The 21,229-nt window shown below is 41.2% G+C and overlaps 1 protein-coding gene across 4 annotated transcripts in view; it reads right to left on the reverse strand.

The window, feature by feature from the left end:
* Positions 1–21,229, reverse strand: part of HERC2 (HECT and RLD domain containing E3 ubiquitin protein ligase 2) — a 733,063-nt gene that overhangs the window by 413,930 nt on the left and 297,904 nt on the right. For all 4 annotated transcript variants that reach the window (XM_053707729.1, XM_053707727.1, XM_053707730.1 and 1 more), the window contains exons 33-36: positions 8,391–8,527; positions 8,153–8,304; positions 7,426–7,617; positions 6,013–6,200 (exon numbers count right to left, since the gene is read on the reverse strand). In XM_053707729.1, coding sequence (XP_053563704.1) covers positions 6,013–6,200; positions 7,426–7,617; positions 8,153–8,304; positions 8,391–8,527 — 669 coding nt within the window. The remainder of the gene's footprint in view (positions 1–6,012; positions 6,201–7,425; positions 7,618–8,152; positions 8,305–8,390; positions 8,528–21,229) is intronic.

Here is a 21,229-nt window from a genome sequence, read left to right on the forward strand (position 1 = left end):
ACGGTTGTGACATTGTCTGTCTGAAAACAAATAAACGATTCTCTCTTCAGAAGAGGCCAGAACTGAAGAGCTCTGAAAATCGCACGGAGTTCCAAAATGTTGATTGGTAATCTCGCCTCCTGAGATTCCCAAACCCCCTGCGCTGTCAGAGATCCTCATACAGCTCCCCAACCTGACAGACTCGCATCTGTTGAGATCACAGTCCAGGTTGGATGAACAAAAGAAGCCCCTTGGACTAAACGATGGTGATCTATCCACCACGCCAGAGAGTGTCGTACATTGGGATTTAAGGATATTAATTGTGATATCTTTGTATAATCCCTGCACCACTGGTTCAGCATACAAAGCTGAAGAGGTCGCATGTGAAAACGAGCAAAGGGGATCGCGTCCGATGCAGCAGTCATGAGACCTAGAATTTCCATGCACAAAGCTACCGAAGGGAATGATTGAGACTGAAGGTTTCGACAGGCTGAAACCAATTTCAGACGTCTCTTTTCTGTTAGAGACAAGGTCATGGACACTGAATCTATTTGAAAACCCAAAAAGGTTACCTTTGTCTGAGGAATCAACAAACTCTTTGGTAAATTGATCCTCCAACCATGTCTTTGAAGAAACAACACAAGTTGATTCATGTGAGATTCTGCAGAATGTAAAGATTGAGCAAGTACCAAGATATCGTCCAAATAAGGAAATACCGCAATACCCTGTTCTCTGATTACAGAGAGAAGGGCACCGAGAACCTTTGAAAAGATCCTTGGAGCTGTTGCTAGGCCAAACGGAAGGGCCACAAACTGGTAATGCTTGTCTAGAAAAGAGAATCTCAGAAACTGAAAGTGATCTGGATGAATCGGAATATGAAGATATGCATCCTGTAAATCTATTGTAGACATATAATGCCCTTGCTGAACAAAAGGCAGAATAGTCCTTATAGTTATTTTGAATGTTGGTATTCTTACATAACGATTCAATATCTTTAGATCCAGAACTGGTCTGAAGGAATTCTCCTCCTTTGGTACAATGAATAGATTTGAGTAAAACCCCCGACCCAGTTCCAGAACTGGAACTGGCACAATTACTCCAGCCAACTCTAGATCTGAAACACATTTCAGAAATGCCTGAGCCTTCACTGGGTTTATTGGAATGCGAGAGAGAAAAAAATCTCTTCGCAGGCGGCCTTACCTTGAAACCTATTCTGTACCCTTGTGAAACAATGTTCTGAATCCAAAGACTGTGAATCGAATTGATCCAAATGTCTTTGAAAAATCGTAACCTGCCCCCTACCAGCTGTGCTGGAATGAGGGCCGCACCTTCATGTGGACTTGGGAGCTGGCTTTGACTTTCTAAAAGGCTTGGTTTTATTCCAGATTGGAGAAGGTTTCCAGACAGAAACCGTTCCTTTAGGGGAAGGGTCACGCTTCTGTTCCTTATTCTGACGAAAGGAACGAAAACGATTAGCAGCCCTGTATTTACCTTTAGATTTTTTGTCCTGAGGCAAAAAAGTTCCTTTCCCCCCAGTAACAGTTGAAATAATAGAATCCAACTGGGAACCAAATAATTTATTACCTTGGAAAGAAAGAGAAAGCAAAGTTGACTTAGAAGACATATCTGCATTCCAAGTTTTAAGCCATAAAGCTCTTCTAGCTAAAATAGCTAAAGACATATACCTGACATCAACTCTAATTATATCAAAGATGGCATCACAAATAAAGTTATTAGCATGTTGAAGGAGTTTAACAATGCTATGAGTATTATGGTCTGATACTTGTTGTGCTAAAGCCTCCAACCAAAAAGTGGAAGCGGCAGCAACATCAGCCAAAGAAATAGCAGGCCTAAGAAGATTACCTGAACATAAATAAGCTTTCCTTAGAAAGGATTCAATCTTCCTATCTAAAGGATCCTTAAAGGAAGTACTATCTGCCATAGGAATAGTAGTACGTTTAGCAAGAGTAGAGATAGCCCCATCAACTTTAGGGATTTTGTCCCAAAACTCTAATCTGTCAGATGGCACAGGATACAATTTCTTAAACCTTTGAGAAGGAGTAAATGAAGTACCCATATTATTCCATTCCCTAGAAATTACTTCAGAAATAGCATCAGGGACAGGAAAAACTTCTGGAATAACCATAGGAGGTTTAAAAACCGAATTTAAACGCTTAGTAGATTTAGTATCAAGAGGACTAGATTCCTCCATCTCTAAAGCGATTAAAACTTCTTTAAGTAAAGAGCGAATAAATATGAAGATTTATCAGTGTCAATATCTGAGACAGAATCCTCTGAACCAGAAAAATCCTCATCAGAAACAGACAAATCAGAATGATGACGGTCATTTAAAATTTCATCTGAAAAATGAGAAGTTTTAGACCTTTTACGTTTATTGGAAGGAGGAATAACAGACATAGCCTTCCCAATAGATTGAGAAACAAATTCTCTTATATTAACAGGAACATCCTGAGTATTAGATGTTGAGGGAACAGCAACAGGTAATGGTATATTACTAATGGAAATACTATCTGCATCAGCAAGCTTATCATGACATTCATCACAAACTACAGCCGGAGGAACAGTTACCACAAGTTTACAACAAATGCACTTAACTTTGGTAGAACCAGCATCAGGCAGCGTCTTTCCAGAAGTAGATTCTGATCCAGGGTCAATCTGAGACATCTTGCAATATGTAATAGAAAAAACAACATATAAAGCAAAATTATCAAATTCCTTAAATGACAGTTTCAGGAATGGGAAAGAATGCCAATGAACAAGCCTCTAGCAACCAGAAACAATGAAAAATGAGACTGAAATAATGTGAAAAAATGTTGGAGACAAAAATGACGCCCACATTTTTTAGCGCCAAAAAAGACGCCCACATTATTGGCGCCTAAAAAAAATTTGGCGCCAAGAATGACGCCACATCCGGTAACGCCAACATTTTTGGCGCAAAACGTCAAAGAAATGACGTAATCACGAACAACTATTGCGCCAAAAAAATCCGCGTCAAGAATGACGCAATAAATTGAAGCATTTTCAGCCCCCGCAAGCCTAACAGCCCACAGGGAAAAAAGTCAATTTGAAAACAATTTTTAAGGTAAGAAAAAAATTGATTATTCATATGCATTAACCCAAATAATGAAACTGACTTGTCTGAAATAAGGAATATTGATCATCCTGAATCAAGGCAAATATAAGTTTAAAGACATATATTTAGAACTTTATATATAAAGTGCCCAACCATAGCTTAGAGTGTCACAAAAAATAAGACTTACTTACCCCAGGACACTCATCTACATATAGTAGATAGCCAAAACAGTACTGAAACGAGAATCAGTAGAGGTAATGGTATATAAGAGTATATCGTCGATCTGAAAAGGGAGGTAAGAGATGAATCTCTACGACCGATAACAGAGAACCTATGAAATAGATCCCGTAGAAGGAGACCATTGAATTCAAATAGGCAATACTCTCTTCACATCCCTCTGACATTCACTGCACTCTGAGAGGAAAACCGGGCTCCAGCCTGCTGCGAAGCGCATATCAACTTAGAATCTAGCACAAACTTACTTCACCACCTCCACGGGAGGCAAAGTTTGTAAAACTGAATTGTGGGTGTGGAGAGGGGTGTATTTATAGGCATTTTGAGGTTTGGGAAACTTTGCCCCTCCTGGTAGGTAGGAATGTATATCCAATACGTCACTAGCTCATGGACTCTTGCTAATTACATGAAAGAAATAGCACACTTTGATACCATTTTAAAAATAATAAACTCTTGATTGAAGAATCTAAACTAACACCTCACTTTACCTCTTCCTATCACTAACACAGGCAAAGAGAATGACTGGAGTGGGAGGGAAGGAAGGAGCTATATATACAGCTCTGCTGTGGTGCTCTTTGCCTCCTCCTGCTGATCAGGAGGCGATATCCCACAAGTAAGGATGAAAACCGTGGACTCATCGTATCTTGTAAAAGAAAGAAAACTTCTGAAACATCTCTGCTAACCTCCTGGGACGAAAGGCAAGGAATTAATGTGGGATAGGGGAAGTGGGAGGAGTAGTTATGCCTTTTGCTGGTGTGTCTTTGCCTCCTCCTGGAGACCAGGTTCTTATTTTCCCATAAGTGAATGTGGCTGTGGACTCTTTCCCATTAGGAAGAAAATAAACAAAAATTATCCAAAAAATAAATAATTAAACCTAATCCCTATGAAAATAAAAAAGACCTCCCAAAATAAAAACACCCCCTAAACTAAACTACCAATAGCCCTTAAAAGGTCCTTTTGAAGGGCATTGCCCTAAGTTAAACAGCTCTTTTACATTAAAAAATTACTAAATCCCCTAACAGTAGAACCACCCACCAACCAAACCCCACCAAAATAAAAAAATACTAAAAAAAACTAAAAGTACCCATTTGTAGGGCTATTTTTATGGGCATTGCCCTTAAAAGGGCAATCAGCTCTTTTCCAGCTTAATAAATCCCTAATCTTTAAAAAAAAAAAAAAAATAATCTAAAACTAAGCCCCAAATAGGTACTTACCGCTTCTGAAGTCTGGCAGAGAAGGTTTTCTTCCAGGCGGCTCCATCATCTTCTATCTTCACCCTGAGTGAAGGCGGTGCGGAGCTGGCTTCACCGATGCGTGGATCCTCAACTGCGGCAGTCATCAGCGGCATGGAGGCTTCTCTTCATGCGATCGTCCATTGCACACTGAAGATTGAACACAAGGTACCCCATATATTTATTGGGGTACCTTGTATTCCTATTGGCTGAAATTTTTAAAACAGCCAATAGGATGAGAGCTACTGAAATCTTATTGGTTAATTTGAACAGTCAATAGGATTTCAGTAGCTCTAAGCCTATTGGCTGATTTCAAAATTTCAGCCAATAGGAATGCAAGGTACCCCAAATTGATTGCGGTACCTTGCATTCAATCTTTAGTGTACGACGGACATCGTATGAAGAGTAGCCTCCATGCCGCCGCCGAGGATCCACACGTCAGGGAGGACAGCCCCGCTTCGCCGGTGAGGACCACCGTTGAGGATCCACACGCTATGCACCTCCGCTCCGTGCCGCCTTCGCTCCGGGTGAAGGTAGAAGATGGAGCCGCCTGGAAAAAGACCTTCTCCGCCGGACTTAAGGAACGGTAGGTACCTATTTGGGGCTTAGTGTTAGGATTTTTTTTTTATTTTTGGGAGGTTTTTTTATTTTTAAGATTAGGGATTTAATGTGCTGGAAAAGAGCTGATTGCCCTTAGGGGCAATGGGTAGTTTATTTATTTTTTTTGTTTTTTTTTAGTGTTCGTTTTTTTTATTTTGAGGGGGGTTTTTACTGTTAGGTGGTAATTGGTAATTTGTTTAGGTAAAAGAGAGCTGTTTAACTTAGGGCAAAAAGCCCTTTTCAAGGGCTATTGGTAGTTTAGTATTAGACTAGGGAGTGTTTTTATTGGGGGGGGTATTTTTATAGGGATATTAGTTTAGGTTTAAATTTTTTATTTTGGATACCTTTGTTAATTTTATTTTTACATTTTTTATTTTTTGTAATTTTAGCTTTGTTGTTTTTTTGTTTTTTTTTTATCTACTATCCTCTGGGTAGGCTTATCGCCCAGTATAGGATTGCTATTTGTACTTGATTAAGTTCATCAATTTTGTAGTTAAGCATGTTAATTGTTTAAATTGTTAATGGTGGAGCACTTGGGGGAGGGGTTCTTGTATGTCTTTATATTGTTTCATTGTTCACCGTCTTTTGTCTGAGGAAAGGGTGAAAACCTCGAAACGCCACGTAGTAAAATACATTTTTGGCGAATTTATATATTCAGTGAGTGCATCCTCTTTATATATATATATATATATATATATATATATATATATATATATATATATATATAGAGAGTGTGTGTTTGTGTAAAGTTTGATCAAGGGATAAAGCTAACTAAACATGTGCATAGAGTTACTGGGCATCATTATTAGAATGCAGCCAATTATTGACTGTACTCTAAACACAGATTTTTTAATTACTGGGAAAAATAATTACCTGGTCTCCCCATTTCCAGTCAACTCCTCTCATAACTCTGGTTCCAATTTTCATCATAGCTGCCAGTTCTGGCCCTGATGCAGGCAGCTGCACTGGAGTAGTTTCTTTTCTAGATTCCTCTAACACAGTAGCAGAGGCTCCCAGTACACATGTACTTGTGTCTTCTTCAGTGTTATCAGAGCAAGGGCCTGGATGAAATGAATAATAAATGTACATTACAAAAAAACTATATGAAACTTCATTTTCAAATAAAACTTGTGCTTAAAGAGACATGAAACCCCAAAAATTTCTTTCATGATTCAGATAGAGAATACAATTTTAAACAACTTTCTAATTTGCTTCTATTATCTAATCTGTTTCCTTCTCTTGCTTATCATTTGTTGAAGGAGCAGCTATGCACTAATGGTTTCTAACTGAACACATGGGTGAGCCAATCACAATCAATATATATATGCAGCCACCAATCAACAGCTAGAATCTAGGTTCTCTGCTGCTCCTGAGCTTCCCTAAACATTTCAGCAAAGGATAACAAAAGAATGAAGCAAATTAAATTAAAGAAGTAAAATTGTAAAGTTGTTTACAATTGTATGCTCTGTCTAAATCATGAAATCATTTTTTGGGGTTTCATGTCTCTAAAGGGATATGAAACCCACATTTTTCCTTTCATAACTCAGATAGAGCATGCAAGTTTAAACACATTTCTAATTTACTTCTTTTTATCAAATATTCTTCATTCTCTTGGTATTTTTTTTAAAGCAGGGACGTAGGCTCAGGAGTGTGCTCATACATGGCCATAGTTTTGCAAGAATGCTATCGATTTGCAAAAGCACTAGATGGCAGCACTATTTCCTGCCATGTAGTGCTCCAGACACCTACCTAGGTATCTCTTCAACAAAGAATACCATGAAAACAAAATAAATATGGTAATAAAAGTAAATTTAATTCTCTTTCTGAATCATAAAAGAAAATATTTGGGTTTCATATCCCTTTAACAAACTTAAAGAGACATAAACCCAATTTATTTATTTCCTGATATAGAAAGATCATGCTATTTAAACCAACTTTCTAATTTACTTCTATTATCCAATTTGCTTTATTCACGTGATATGCTTTGTTGAAAAACATATCTAGATAGGCTCAGTAGCTGCTGATTAGTGGCTGCACATATATGCCTCATGTGATTGGCTCACCCATGTGCATTACTATTTCTTCAACAAAGGACATCTAAAGAACGAAGCAAATTAGGCAATAGAAGTACATTGGAATGTTGTTTACAATTGTATTCTCTATCTGAATCATGAAAGACAAATTTTGGGTTTAGTAACGCTCTAACCTTATAAGGTTCTCTCAGAAGCAAAAGCAGGAAGGATTCAAATACTAATTGACATAATGAAAAATAAAACACCTTCTTACCAATCAGCCGGAGCATGGTCTGCGTCAGTGCCAGCATGCCAGAGTTCAACAACAGATTGAGGCCGTTTGCTCCATGCTGACATGTCAGCATATTCAGCATAACTAGCAAAAATCTGCCTTGTGGAATGGTCCCCAGGCTTGGTCCAGAAGGGTTTTCATTGGTGATCATCTGAAGGGGAACAGGCTGGACACCTAGCAATTCAATTTGGTTTTTTTTAGAAAACACTGCTACTATTTTACAAAACAAACCAATTAAAGGGACAGTATACACTCATTTTCACATAACTGCATGTAATAGACACTACTATAAAGAATAAGATGCACAGATACTGATCTAAAAATCCAGTATAAAATTGTTTAAAAACGTACTTAGAAGCTTTCAGTTTAGCTCTGCTGAAAAGGTACCTGGAAAGCCCACTACAAGTGGGAAATAAGACACTCCCCCCATCCCCCTTCTTTTGCATATGAAAAGACCCTTTACACAAACAGAAGCAAGCTGGAGTAGGTAGCTGACGGTATTCTCATAAAACTTTGGGGCTTGGTTAGGAGTCTGAAAATCAGAGCAATGTTATTTAAAAATAAGCAAAACTATAAATGTTTTTAAAAAGAAAACTTTATGGGCTATATGAATAGATCATCTACAAAACATTTATGCAAAGAAAAAATGAGTGTATAATGTCCCTTTAAGGGCAGAGCAGGACATGTACACAACATGAAGATCACTCACCCATTTCCTTGAACCTGCAATTTGCATCTAACAAAATATTCCTAATATTTTGGATGGCCCATGCATACAATTTGCCAAAGGTCACCTCTAGCAGCATTCGGTTGAAGGGAGGGATAAGGTCGACATCTTTTAAACAATCAGTAAGGGGTTCACTTTAAGAAAACAACAATAAATTTAACCAGTTAAAATTCAAATAAATGAAGAATTAAAAAAATAATAATCTGTATTTCTATTTTACCTTAAATTGGCTCCTTCAGGGACAAGTCTCTGCCAACCACAAAACATGGCATACTGCACAGAAGGAAGCAAAAAGTTTTTTGTTGCCAGTTTTAACATTGTGTCTATTCCTTCCAAACGGACTTCTGCTCTCTCCAACTAAGGAACAGATTAAAAGAAAAAGTACTACAATTATAAATTTAGAACATACAAAGTAATTGTTTATTTTTGCCATTTGTTGCAGACAGATACTTTCACTGATTTTTATACCAGAGTTAATAACATATTTGATTGCTATATTTTACCACAGTGAAATAGCAATTAAAAGGAAGAGTAAATACCTTGAAATTACAAGACTTTTTTTGTTGTGCTACTATACAAGCCGGGCTTTTGGCCACAGACTACAAGGAAAGCAACTGTCAAAAAATTTGGATAAAATACATTGCTTTGCATTTGTTATCTGATCAAACCAATTAGAGAAAAAGGGTTAGCCTTGAGAAGTCAGCAGGTGCATTTCACTTTAGCATTTCAAATAGAAATTGCTAATTTCTTCAGAGCTAAACTACATGAAAATCAGTAAATAAATAATGAATATATATTGCAACGTTGTTTTATAACCCATAACTAAACATTTTATATAAAAATCTAAAGGTATTTACAGGCCCCTTAAAGGGACACGAAACCCAACATTTTTCTATTTCACGATTCAGATAGAGCATACAATTTAACGAAAAAATCCATTTTACATATATTATCTAAATGGTTTTGTTCTCTTAGTATCAAACAAACCTATGCAAGCTCAGGCGTTGGGAGCCAACTGCTGATTGGTGTCTGGACATATATACTTCTTATCATTAGATTACCTATGTGTTCAGCTGACTCCAAGTAGTGTACTGCTGGTTTTTCAATAAAGGATAACAAGAGAATGAAGCAAAATTGGAAATAGAAGTAAAATGGAAAGTTGAAAATGAAATGCTCTCTCTGTCAAGAAAGAAAAAAAGCTGGTCTCATGTCCCTTTAAGGCCCCCAGAAATATGTAGAGGACAGCCACAAAAAAAAAAATAGAAATTAAATTTAAAAAAGCAGACATTTCTATATCTTTGTACATATCCTGTATCAGGAGTAAACAAACTTTTGGAAGTGCTGAAGTACATTGGAGTGTAATCCCTATTTTTTAATTTTATTTATAATTTTTAAAATTAGTGAGGAGCGAATGGTTATGAAAATGAATATTAATAATTAATAATAATAATAATAATAATAAATACAAACAACTTTCTTGAAAAGAACATTTATGCTTACCTGATAAATTTGCTTCTTTTTAGATACGATGAGTCCACGGATCATTATCCTTACTTGTGGGATTTCACCTCCTGGTCAGCAGGAGTAGGTAAAGAGCACCACAGCAGAGCTGTTAAATAGCTCCTCCCTTCCCTCCCACTCCAGTCATTCGACTGAAGTTAGGAAGAGAAAGGAAAAGCCAAGGTGCAGAGGTGTCTGAAGTTTACAAAAAATAACACCCTGTCTTAAAAAGAACAGGGCGGGCCGTGGACTCGTCACAAATTTATCAGTTAAGTATAAATGTTCTTTTCTTTTTAAAGACACGATGAGTCCACGGATCATCATCCTTACTTGTGGGATACAATACCAAAGCTAGAGTACACGGATGATAAGGGAGGGACAAGACAGGAAACCTAAACGGAAGGCACCACTGCTTGAAGAACCTTTCTCCCAAAAGCAGCCTCAGCCGAGGCAAAAGTATCCAATTTGTAAAATTTAGAAAAAGTGTGAAGAGAAGACCAAGTTGCAGCCTTGCAAATCTGTTCCACAGAAGCTTCATTTTTGAATGCCCATGAGGAAGCAACCGCCCTAGTGGAATGAGCAATAATTCTTTCAGGAGGCTGCTGTCCAGCAGTCTCATATGCAAAGCGGATGATACTCTTCAACCAAAAAAAAAAAAAAAAGAGGAGGTAGCTGTAGCTTTCTGACCCTTACGTTTGCCAGAGAAAATTACAAACAGAGAAGAAGACTGACGAAAGTCTTTAGTTGCTTGTAAGTAAAACTTCAAAGCACGGACTACGTCCAAATTGTGCAGAAGACGTCCCTATTGAGAAGAAGGATTAGGACACAAGGAAGGAACAACAATCTCCCGATTAATGTTCCTGTCTGAAACAACCTTAGGAAGGAACCCTAGTTTAGTATGTAAAACTACCTTATCCGAATGGAAAATAAGGTAAGGTGAATTGTATCGCCGAAAGCTCAGACACTCTTCGAGCTGAAGAAATAGCAACAAAAAATAAAACCTTCCAAGATAACAACTTAATATCTAAGGAATGCATAGGCTCAACCGGAACCCCTTGAAGAACTTTAAGAACTAAATTCAGACTCCATGGAGGAGTAACTGGTTTGAACACAGGCCTGATCCTAACCAAGGCCTGACAAAAGGATTAAACATCTGGGACATCTGCCAGACGTTTGTGTAACAAAATAGATAAGGCAGAGATCTGACCCTTTAGGGAACGTGCCGATAAACCCTTCTCCAATCCTTCTTGGAGAAAAGACAAAATTCTGGGAATCCTAACTCTACTTCATGAGTACGCCATATCTTATAGTAAATCTTTCTAGTTACAGGCTTATGCGCCAGAATCAAGGTCTCCATGACCGAATCAGAAAAACCCTGCTTGGATAGGATTAAGCGTTCAATCTCCAAGCAGTCAGCTTCAGAGAAATTGGATTTGGATGAAAGAAGGGTCCTTGAATGAGAAGATCCTTCCTCAATGGAAGTCTCCAAGGGGGCAGGGATGACATAAAGATATGTTAGGCTGAAGGGCCAAGGAACTGCTAGAGCATCTATCAGTTCCGCCTGGGGATCCATGAACCTTGACCCGTATCTCGGGAGCTTGGCATTCCGACAAGATGCCATGAAATCTAACTCTGGTCGACCCCATTTGAGGTTGGAGAATACTTGCGGATGGAGTTCCCACTCTCCCGGATGAAAGGTCTGCCTGCTCAGAAAGTCCGCCTCCCAGTTGTCCACCCCTGGTATGTGGATCACTGACAGATGGCATTAATGGGCCTACGCCCACCGGATTATCTTGGCTACCTAGGTCATCGCTAAGGAACTCCTCGTTCCTCCTTGATGATTGATGTAAGCAACTGTCGTTATGTTGTCCGTCTGGAATCTGATGAACTGGGCCGAAGCCAACCGAGGCCAGGCCAGAAGAGCATTGAAGATCACACTCAGTTCCAGGATGTTTATAGGAAGTGTTTATAGGAAGAACAGACACCGCCTGAGTCCACACTCCCTGAGCCTTTAGGGGACCCCAGACAGCTCCCCACCCTAGAAGGCTGGCATCTGTTGTCACAATCACCCAGGATGGTCTGCGAAAGCATGTTCCCTGGGATAGATGATCCAGAGACAACCACCATTGAAGTGAGTCCCTTGTCCCCTGTTCCAGGGTTATTCGAGGAGCCAAGTATCCCTTAATCTCCATTCCACTGCCTGAACATGTTTAACTGCAGCGGTCTGAGGTGAAACCGAGCAAACGGGATGATGTCCAATGCCGCCACCATCAGTTTGATTACTTCCATGCACTGGTACACTGACGGCCGAGGAATGGACTGAAGGGCTCGACAGGTATCTAGAATCTTTGATTTCCTGACCTCTGTCAGAAAAATCCTCATAGATATAGAATCGATTAAAGTTCCCAAGAAAGACACCCTTGTCTTCGGGATTAAGGAACTCTTTTCCAGATTTACCCTCCACCCGTGAGTTCTCAGGAAGGATAGTACAATGTCGGCATGGGACCTTGCTTGTTGACAAGATGGCGTCTGGATTAGAATATCGTCCAGATAAGGCGCCACTGCAATGCCCCGCGGTCTTAGAACCGCCAGCAGAGACCCCAAACCCTTTGTGAAAATTCTGGGTGCCGTGGCCAGCCCAAAAGGAAGAGCCACAAACTGAAAGTGTCTGTCCAGAAAGGCAAACCTTAGGAACTCGTGATGATCTCTGTGTATAGGAACATGTAGATCTGCCTCCTTTAAGTCCACTGTCATCATAAATTGACCCTCCTGGATCAATGGAAGAATGGTACGAATAGTTTCCATTTTGAAAGATGGAACTCTGAGAAACATTTTCAGACTCTTGAGGTCTAAAATAGGTCTGAAAGTTCCCTCCTTCTTGGGAACTAAAAACAGATTTTAATGAAAGCCCTGCCCGTGTTCCTGTACAGGAATGGGAATAATCACTCCCAGGGAGGAGAGGTCTCTTACACAATGTAAGAACGCCTCTCTTTTTATCTGGTTTGCAGATAATCTTGAAACAAGAAATCTTCCTCGGGGAGGAACATTTTTTAACTCCAGTTTGTATCCCTGGGACACTATTTCTATAGCCCAGGGATCCTGAATGTCTCCCACCCAAGCCTGTACTTAGAAAGAAAGTTTGCCCCCCACCAGATCCGGTCCCGGATCGGGGGCATGCCCTTCATGCTGTTTTGGAGTCAGCAGCAGGCTTCTTGGACTGTTTACCCTTGTTCCAAGGCTGGTTGGGACTCCAAGTAGGCTTAGATTGCGAATAGTTTCCTTCCTGTTTAGAGGAGGAAGAGAAAGAATTTCCCTTGAAATTGCGAAAGGCACGAAAAACAGAATTTATGCTTACCTGATAAATTACTTTCTCTTGCGGTGTATCCAGTCCACGGATTCATCCTTTACTTGTGGGATATTCTCATTCCCTACAGGAAGTGGCAAATAAAGCACACAGCAAAGCTGTCCATATAGCTCCCCCTCTAGCTCCACCCGCCAGTCATTCGACCAAAGGTTAGGAAGAAAAAGGAGAAACCATAGGGTGCAGTGGTGAATGTAGTTTAAACAAAAACATTTTTTACCTGACTTAAATGCCAGGGCGGGCCGTGGACTAGATACACCGCAAGAGAAAGTAATTTATCAGGTAAGCATAAATTCTGTTTTCTCTTGCAAGTTGTATCCAGACCACGGATTCATCCTTTACTTGTGGGATACCAATACAAAGCTTTAGGACACGGATGAAGGGAGGGAACAAGACAGGTAGCTTAAACGGAAGGCACCACTGCTTGCAAAACCTTTCTCCCAAAAATAGCCTCCGAAGAAGCAAAAGTATTGAATTTGTAAAATTTGGCAAAAGTATGCAGTGAAGACCAAGTCGCTGCCTTACAAATCTGTTCAACAGAAGCCTCATTTTTGAAAGCCCATGTGGAAGCCACTGCTCTGGTAGAATGAGCAGTAATTCTTTCAGGAGGCTGCTGGCCAGCAGTCTCATAGGCCAAACGGATTATGCTTTTCAGCCAAAAGGAAAGAGAGGTAGCAGTCACTTTCTGACCTCTCCTCTTGCCAGAATAGATAACAAACAAGGAAGATGTTTGTCTGAAATCCTTAGTTGCTTGTAAATAGAACTTTAAAGCACGAACTAAATCAAGATTGTGTAATAGACGTTCCTTCTTCGAAGATGGATTAGGACACAGAGAAGGAACAACTATTTCCTGGTTAATATTCTTGTTAGAAACAACCTTAGGAAGAAAACCAGGCTTGGTACATAAAACTACCTTATCTGCGTGGTAGACCAGGTAAGGTGAATCACACTGTAAGGCAGATAATTCTGAAACTCTTCTAGTAGAAGAGATAGCTATCAAAAACAAAACTTTCCAAGATAACAACTTAATGTCTATGGAATCTAAAGGTTCAAACGGAACCCCTTGAAGAACTGAAAGAACTAGATTCAAACTCCATGGCGGAGCCACAGGTTTATAGTCAGGCTTGATTCTGACTAAAGCCTGAACAAACGCTTGAACGTCTGGTACCTCTGCCAGACGCTTGTGTAACAGACTAGACAAAGCAGATATTTGTCCTTTTAAGGAACTAGCTGACAATCCTTTCTCCAATCCTTCTTGGAGAAAAGCCAATATCCTGGGAATCCTAATCTTACTCCATGAGTAACCCTTGGATTCACACCAACAACGATATTTCCACCATATCTTATGGTAGATTTTCCTGGTGACAGGCTTTCTAGCCTGAATCAGAGTATCTATAACTGACTCAGAGAACCCACGCTTTGATAGAATTAAGCGTTCAATCTCCAAGCAGTCAGACGTAGAGAAACTAAATTTGGATGCTTGAACGGACCCTGTATCAGAAGATCCTGCCGCATTGGCAATGTCCATGGTGGGACAGATGACATGTCCACTAGGTCTGCATACCAAGTCCTGCGTGGCCACGCAGGCGCTATCAGAATCACCGAAGCCTTCTCCTGCTTGATTCTGGCGACCAGACGCGGGAGGAGAGGAAACGGTGGAAAAACATAAGCCAGATTGAAGGACCAAGGCGCTGCTAGAGCATCTATCAATACTGCCTTGGGATCCCGGGACCTGGACCCGTAGAGAGGAAGTTTGGTGTTCTGACGGGACGCCATGAGATCCAACTCTGGAATGCCCCAAAGCTGAGTCAGCTGGGCAAATGCCTCCGGGTGGAGTTCCCACTCCCCCGGGTGAAAAGTCTGACGACTAAGAAAATCCGCCTCCCAGTTGTCTACTCCTGGGATGTGAATTGCTGAGAGATGGCAGGAGTGATCCTCCGCCCACCTGATTATTTTGGTTACTTCCGTCATTGCTAGGGAACTCTTTGTTCCCCCCTGATGATTGACGTAAGCTACAGTCGTGATGTTGTCCGACTGAAATCTGATGTATTTGGCCGCAGCTAGTTGAGGCCATGCCTGAAGAGCGTTGAATATCGCCCTCAGTTCAAGAATGTTTATCGGGAGAAGAGTTTCTTCCCATGACCATAAGCCCTGAGCTTTCAGGGAGTCCCAGACCGCACCCCAGCCTAACAGACTGGCGTCGGTCGTTACAATGATCCACTCTGGTCTGTGGAAACATATTCCATGAGACAGGTGATCCTGAGACAACTACCAGAGAAGAGAATCTCTGGTCTCCTGGTCCAACTGAATTTGAGGAGACAAATCTGCATAATCCCCATTCCACTGTTTGAGCATGCATAGTTGCAGTGGACTGAGGTGTATCCGAGCAAAAGGGACTATGTCCATTGCCGCTACCATTAGTCCGATTGTCTCCATGCACTGAGCTACAGATGGCCGAGGAATGGAATGAAGAGCTCGGCAAGTAGTTAACAGTTTTAACTTTCTGACCTCCGTCAGAAATATTTTCATTTCTACCGAGTCTATCAGAGTTCCTAGGAATGGAACTCTTGTGAGGGGGGGGAGAGAACTCTTTTTTACATTCACCTTCCACCCGTGAGACCTCAGAAAGGCCAATATGATCTCCGTGTGAGATTTGGTTCTTTGGAAAGTCGACGCCTAAATTAAGATGTAGTCTAAGTAAGGCACCACTGCTATGCCCCGCGGTCTTAGAACCGCCAGGAGGGACCCTAGCACCTTTGTGAAAATGCTGGGAGCAGTGGCCAACCCGAAAGGAAGAGCCACAAACTGATAATGCTTGTCCAGAAAGGCGAACCTGAGAAACTGGTGATGATCTTTGTGGATAGGAATATGCAGATACGAATCCTTTAGATCCACGGTAGTCATATATTGACCCTCCTGGATCATTGGTAAGATTTTCCGAATGGCCTCCATCTTGAATGATGGGACTCTGAGGAATTTGTTTAGAATTTTGAGATCCAGGATTGGTCTGAAAGTTCCTTCTTTTTTGGGAACCACAAACAGTTTTGAGTAAAACCCCAGTCCTTGTTCTGCAATTGGAACTGGGTGGATCACTCCCATTGTATGTAGATCTTCTACACAGCATAAAAACGCCTTTTTCTTTGTCTGATCTGTAGACAGACGAGAAATGTGGAACCTTCCCCTTGGAGGAGAGTCCTTGAATTCTAGAAGGTATCCCTGGGCTACAATCTCTAATGCCCAAGGATCGTGTACATCTCTTGCTCAGGCCTGAGCAAAGAGAGAGAGTCTGCCCCCTACTAGATCCGGTCCCAGATCAGGGGCTACCCCTTCATGCTGTCTTGGTGGCAGCTGCAGGCTTTTTGGCCTGTTTACCTTTATTCCAGCCCTGGTAAGCTTTCCAGGTTGCCTTGGGCTGTGAAGCGTTACCCTCTTGCTTTGCAGCCGGAGAGGATGAAGCGGGCCATTCCTGAAATTGCGAAAGGAACGAAAATTAGCCTTGTTCTTTTTCTTAAAGGGCTTGTCCTGAGGGAGAGCATGGCCTTTTCCCCCGGTGATATCTGAAATAATCTCTTTCAATTCAGGCCCGAAGAGGGTCTTTCCTTTGAAAGGGATGTTCAAATGCTTGGATTTAGACGACACATCGGCCGACCAGGACTTTAGCCATATCGCCCTGCGCGCCAAAATGGCGAACCCTGAATTTTTCGCCGCTAACTTAGCTATTTGGAAAGCGGCGTCAGTGATGAAAGAATTAGCCAGCTTTAGAGCCTTAATTCTATCCATAATTTCCTCATATGAGGTCTCCGTCTGGAGCGAGTCTTCCAGCGCCTCAAACCAGAAAGCAGCTGCAGTAGTTACAGGAATAATGCAGGCAATAGGTTGGAGAAGAAAAACTTGTTGAACAAAAATTTTCTTAAGTAAACCCTCTAACTTCTTATCCATAGGGTCTTTAAAAGCACAATTGTCTTCAATTGGTATGGTTGTGCGTTTAGCAAGTGTAGAAATAGCCCCCTCCACCTTAGGGACCGTCTGCCACGAGTCCCGCACAGGGTCAGGTATGGGGAACATTTTCTTAAAGGAGGTGGAGCAAAGGGAACACCTGGTCTATCCCACTCCCTAGTAACGATATCCTGCAATCCTCTTAGGGACCGGAAACGTATCCGTGTAAACCGGGACCTCTAGGTACTTGTCCATTTTACACAATTTCTCTGGGATCACCAAAGGGTCGCAGTCATCCAGAGTAGCTAATACCTCCCTAAGCAAAACGCGGAGGTGTTCTAGTTTAAATTTAAAAGCCAATGTATCTGAATCTGTCTGAGGAGGAACCCTTCCTGAATCAGAGACTTCTCCCTCAGACATCAAATCCCTCGCTCCCACTTCAGAGCGTTGTGAGGGTATATCGGATACGGCTACCAAAGCGTCAGAATGCTCATAATCTGTTCTTAAAACGGAGCTATCACGATTTGCAGGTAACACGGGCAGTTTAGATAAGAAGGCTGTAAGAGAATTATCAATCACTGCCGCTAAGTCTTGTAATGTAAAAGAGTTAGACGCACTAGAGGTACTAGGTGTCGCTTGCGCGGGCGTAACTGGTTGTGACACTTGGGGAGAGGCAGACGGGCTACCCTCGTTACCATCAGTCTGAGAAACATCTTGGGCCACATTTTTAAGTGCAACAATATGATCTTTAAAGTGTATAGACATATAAGTACAAGTGGGACACATGGCTTCTAAACACATTGAACAAGGATTTTCCTTAGTGTCAGACATGTTTAATAGACTAGTAATATATACAAGCAGGCTTGGAAATCACTTTAATCAAATAAAAAACACAATTTGAAAAAAACGTTACTGTGCCTTTAAGAAATAAAAAGAGCACACAATTTTACAAAACAGTGAAAAATGCAGCAATTCTCCTGAAATTTTCACAGTATGTACCTAAAGCCTCAATAAGATTGCACCACAAGTTTCGATTAACCCCTTAATGCCCAAACCGGAGCAGCCTAAAGCCAACACCCGGTTAACAATAGTACAGCGCCTTGCTGTGGCCCTACCTGCCCTTAGGGATCAGATTTGGGGGAATAAAGCTTCTATAAGGCCCTCAAACAGCAGCAGGACCCTCCATGTGAATCAGCATGAACTTCTCTGCAATTCTAACTGCGCATCTGAGGCGCAAAATTAGGCCCCTCCCACTCTACTCCGGAGTTGTGAGGCCTAGTAAATCACTCTTAAGTGACTAAAAACCAGCCATGTGGGTAATGACCCCAGAAAGAACCCCAAAAGGACTTTCAAAGTGTCTACAAACGATATTTTTCTTGAATAAACAATCGATTGCCCTGAATCAGTGTCAACCAGCATAATTAGCCCTATTATGTAAGCATTCAATTCCATACTAAGTCTGTGAACATAGCTTACCCTCCCCTCCTGGGGATATTGTCAGTCTCTTCTAGCATTATCTCAGTCTTGTCTAGAAATAAATGACTGAACATACCTCATTGCAGATTACCCTGCAAACTGTTGCCCCCAACTGAAGTTTTCTGGTACTCCTCAGTCCTGTGTGGGAACAGCAGTGGATTTTAGTTACAACATGCTAAAATCATTTTCCTCTCAGCAGAAATCTTCATCACTTTTCTGCTAGAGAGTAAAAAGTACAAACCGGTACCATTTAAAATAAACTTTTGATTGAAGATAATAAAAACTACAATTCTAACACCACATTCACTTTACCCTCCCATAGAGAGACCCTAGTGCTTAGAGCCGGCAAAGAGAATGACTGGGGGGTGGAGCTAGAGGGGGAGCTATATGGACAGCTTTGCTGTGTGCTCTCTTTGCCACTTCCTGTAGGGAATGAGAATATCCCACAAGTAAAGGATGAATCCGTGGACTGGATACACCTTGCAAGAGAAATTACTTTGTCATCCTTTTTGTTTATTTCTCTTATCCTGAGGAAGGAGATGACCCTTACCTCCCTTGATGCCAGAGATAATTTCCTTCAGGCCACATCCAAACAAGGTCTTTCCCTTGTAAGGAATAGCTAGAAGCTTAGACTTAGATGAAACGTCCGCAGACCAAGGTTTTAACCATAAAGCTCAGCGGCTAGGATAGAGAACCCTGAACTCTTAGCTGCTAATTTAGTAATTTGCAGAGAAGCATCCGTAATAAAAGCGTTGGCTAACTTCAGAGCTTTAATCCTATCTTGGATTTCCTCCAAAGAAGTCTCAGACTTAAGAGACTCGGACAGAGCATCAAACCAATAGAGCTGCCACACTAGTAACAGTAGCAATGCACGCAGCCAGACCCTGGTGAACATAAATCTTTTTAAGTAGACCCTCCAACTTCTTGTCCATGGGGTCTTTAAAGGCACAACTATACTCAATAGGAATAGTAGTTCGCTTGGCTAAAGTGGAAATAGCCCCTTCTACCTTAGGAACCAATTCTCAAGCTTCCTTGACAGCGTCAGCTATAGGAAACATCTTTCTGAAAACAGGAAACGGAGAGAAGGGAATACCTGGTCTCTCCCATTCCTTAGAAACAATCTCCGAAGCTTGCTTAGTAACTGGAAAAACATCTGAGAAAGTAGGAACTTCTAAATATCTGTCAAATTTACTCGCCTTCATAGGAGCGACTACTACTGTGGAATCACAGTCATCTAAGGTAACCAACACCTCCCTGAGTAACAGACGGAGGTGTTCTAGTTTAAATCGGAAAGAGACAACCTCTTAATCAGTCAAAGGTAAAGAACTCTCTGAATCTGAAATCTCACCATCTGATAAAAACAGAATTCATGCTTACCTGATAAATTACTGGCCATATAGTCCCTCCTAGGCTCCGCCCACCCCAGTCATTCGACCGACGGACAGGAGGAAAAATATAGGAGAAACCATATGGTACCGTGGTGACTGTAGTTAGAGAAAATAATTCATCAGACCTGATTAAAAAACCAGGGCGGGCCGTGGACTGGACACACCGTTGGAGAAAGTAATTTATCAGGTAAGCATAAATTCTGTTTTCTCCAACATTGGTGTGTCCGGTTCACGGCGTCATCCTTACTTGTGGGAACCAATACCAAAGCTTTAGGACACCGATGAAGGGAGGGAGCAAATCAGGTTACCTAAACAGAAGGCACCACGGCTTGCAAAACCTCTCCCCCAAAAATAGCCTCCGAAGAAGCAAAAGTATCAAATTTGTAAAATTTGGCAAAAGTGTGCAGTAAAGACCAAGTCGCTGCCTTACATATCTGGTCAACAGAAGCCTCGTTCTTGAAGGCCCATGTGGAAGCCACAGCCCTAGTGGAGTGAGCTGTGATTCTTTCAGGAGGCTGCCGTCCGGCAGTCTCATAAGCCAATCGGATGATGCTTTTAAGCCAAAAGGAAAGAGGTAGAAGTCGCTTTTTGACCTCTCCTTTTACCAGAATAGACAACAAACAAAGAAGATGTTTGTCTGAATTCTTTTGTAGCCTCTAAATAGAATTTTAGAGCACGGACTACGTCCAAATTGTGTAACAAACGTTCCTTCTTTGAAACTGGATTCGGACATAAAGGTACAACTATCTCCTGGTTAATATTCTTGTTAGAAACAACCTTTGGAAGAAAACCAGGCTTAGTACGCAAAACCACCTTATCTGCATGGAACACCAGATAGGGCGGAGAACACTGCAGAGCAGATAACTCTGAAACTCTTCTAGCAGAAGAAATAGCAACCAAAAACAAAACTTTCCAAGATAGTAACTTAATATCTATGGAATGTAAAGGTTCAAACGGAACCCCTTGAAGAACTGAAAGAACTAGATTTAGACTCCAGGGAGGAGTCAAAGGTCTGTAAACAGGCTTGATCCTAACCAGAGCCTGAACAAATGCTTGAACATCTGGCACAGCTGCCAGTCTTTTGTGTAGTAAGACAGATAAAGCAGAGATCTGTCCCTTTAGAGAACTTGCAGATAATCCTTTCTCCAAACCTTCTTGTAGAAAGGAGAGAATCTTAGGAATTTTTATCTTATTCCATGGGAATCCTTTGGATTCACACCAACAGATATATCTTTTCCATATTTTATGGTAAATCTTTCTAGTTACCGGTTTTCTGGCTTGAACCAGAGTATCTATCACAGAATCTGAAAACCCACGCTTTGACAGAATCTGAAAACCCACGCTTTGATAGAATCAAGCGTTCAATCTCCAAGCCGTCAGCTGGAGGGAGACCAGATT

Source organism: Bombina bombina, chromosome 3, assembly GCF_027579735.1.
Source record: "Bombina bombina isolate aBomBom1 chromosome 3, aBomBom1.pri, whole genome shotgun sequence".
NCBI lineage: Eukaryota > Metazoa > Chordata > Amphibia > Anura > Bombinatoridae > Bombina > Bombina bombina.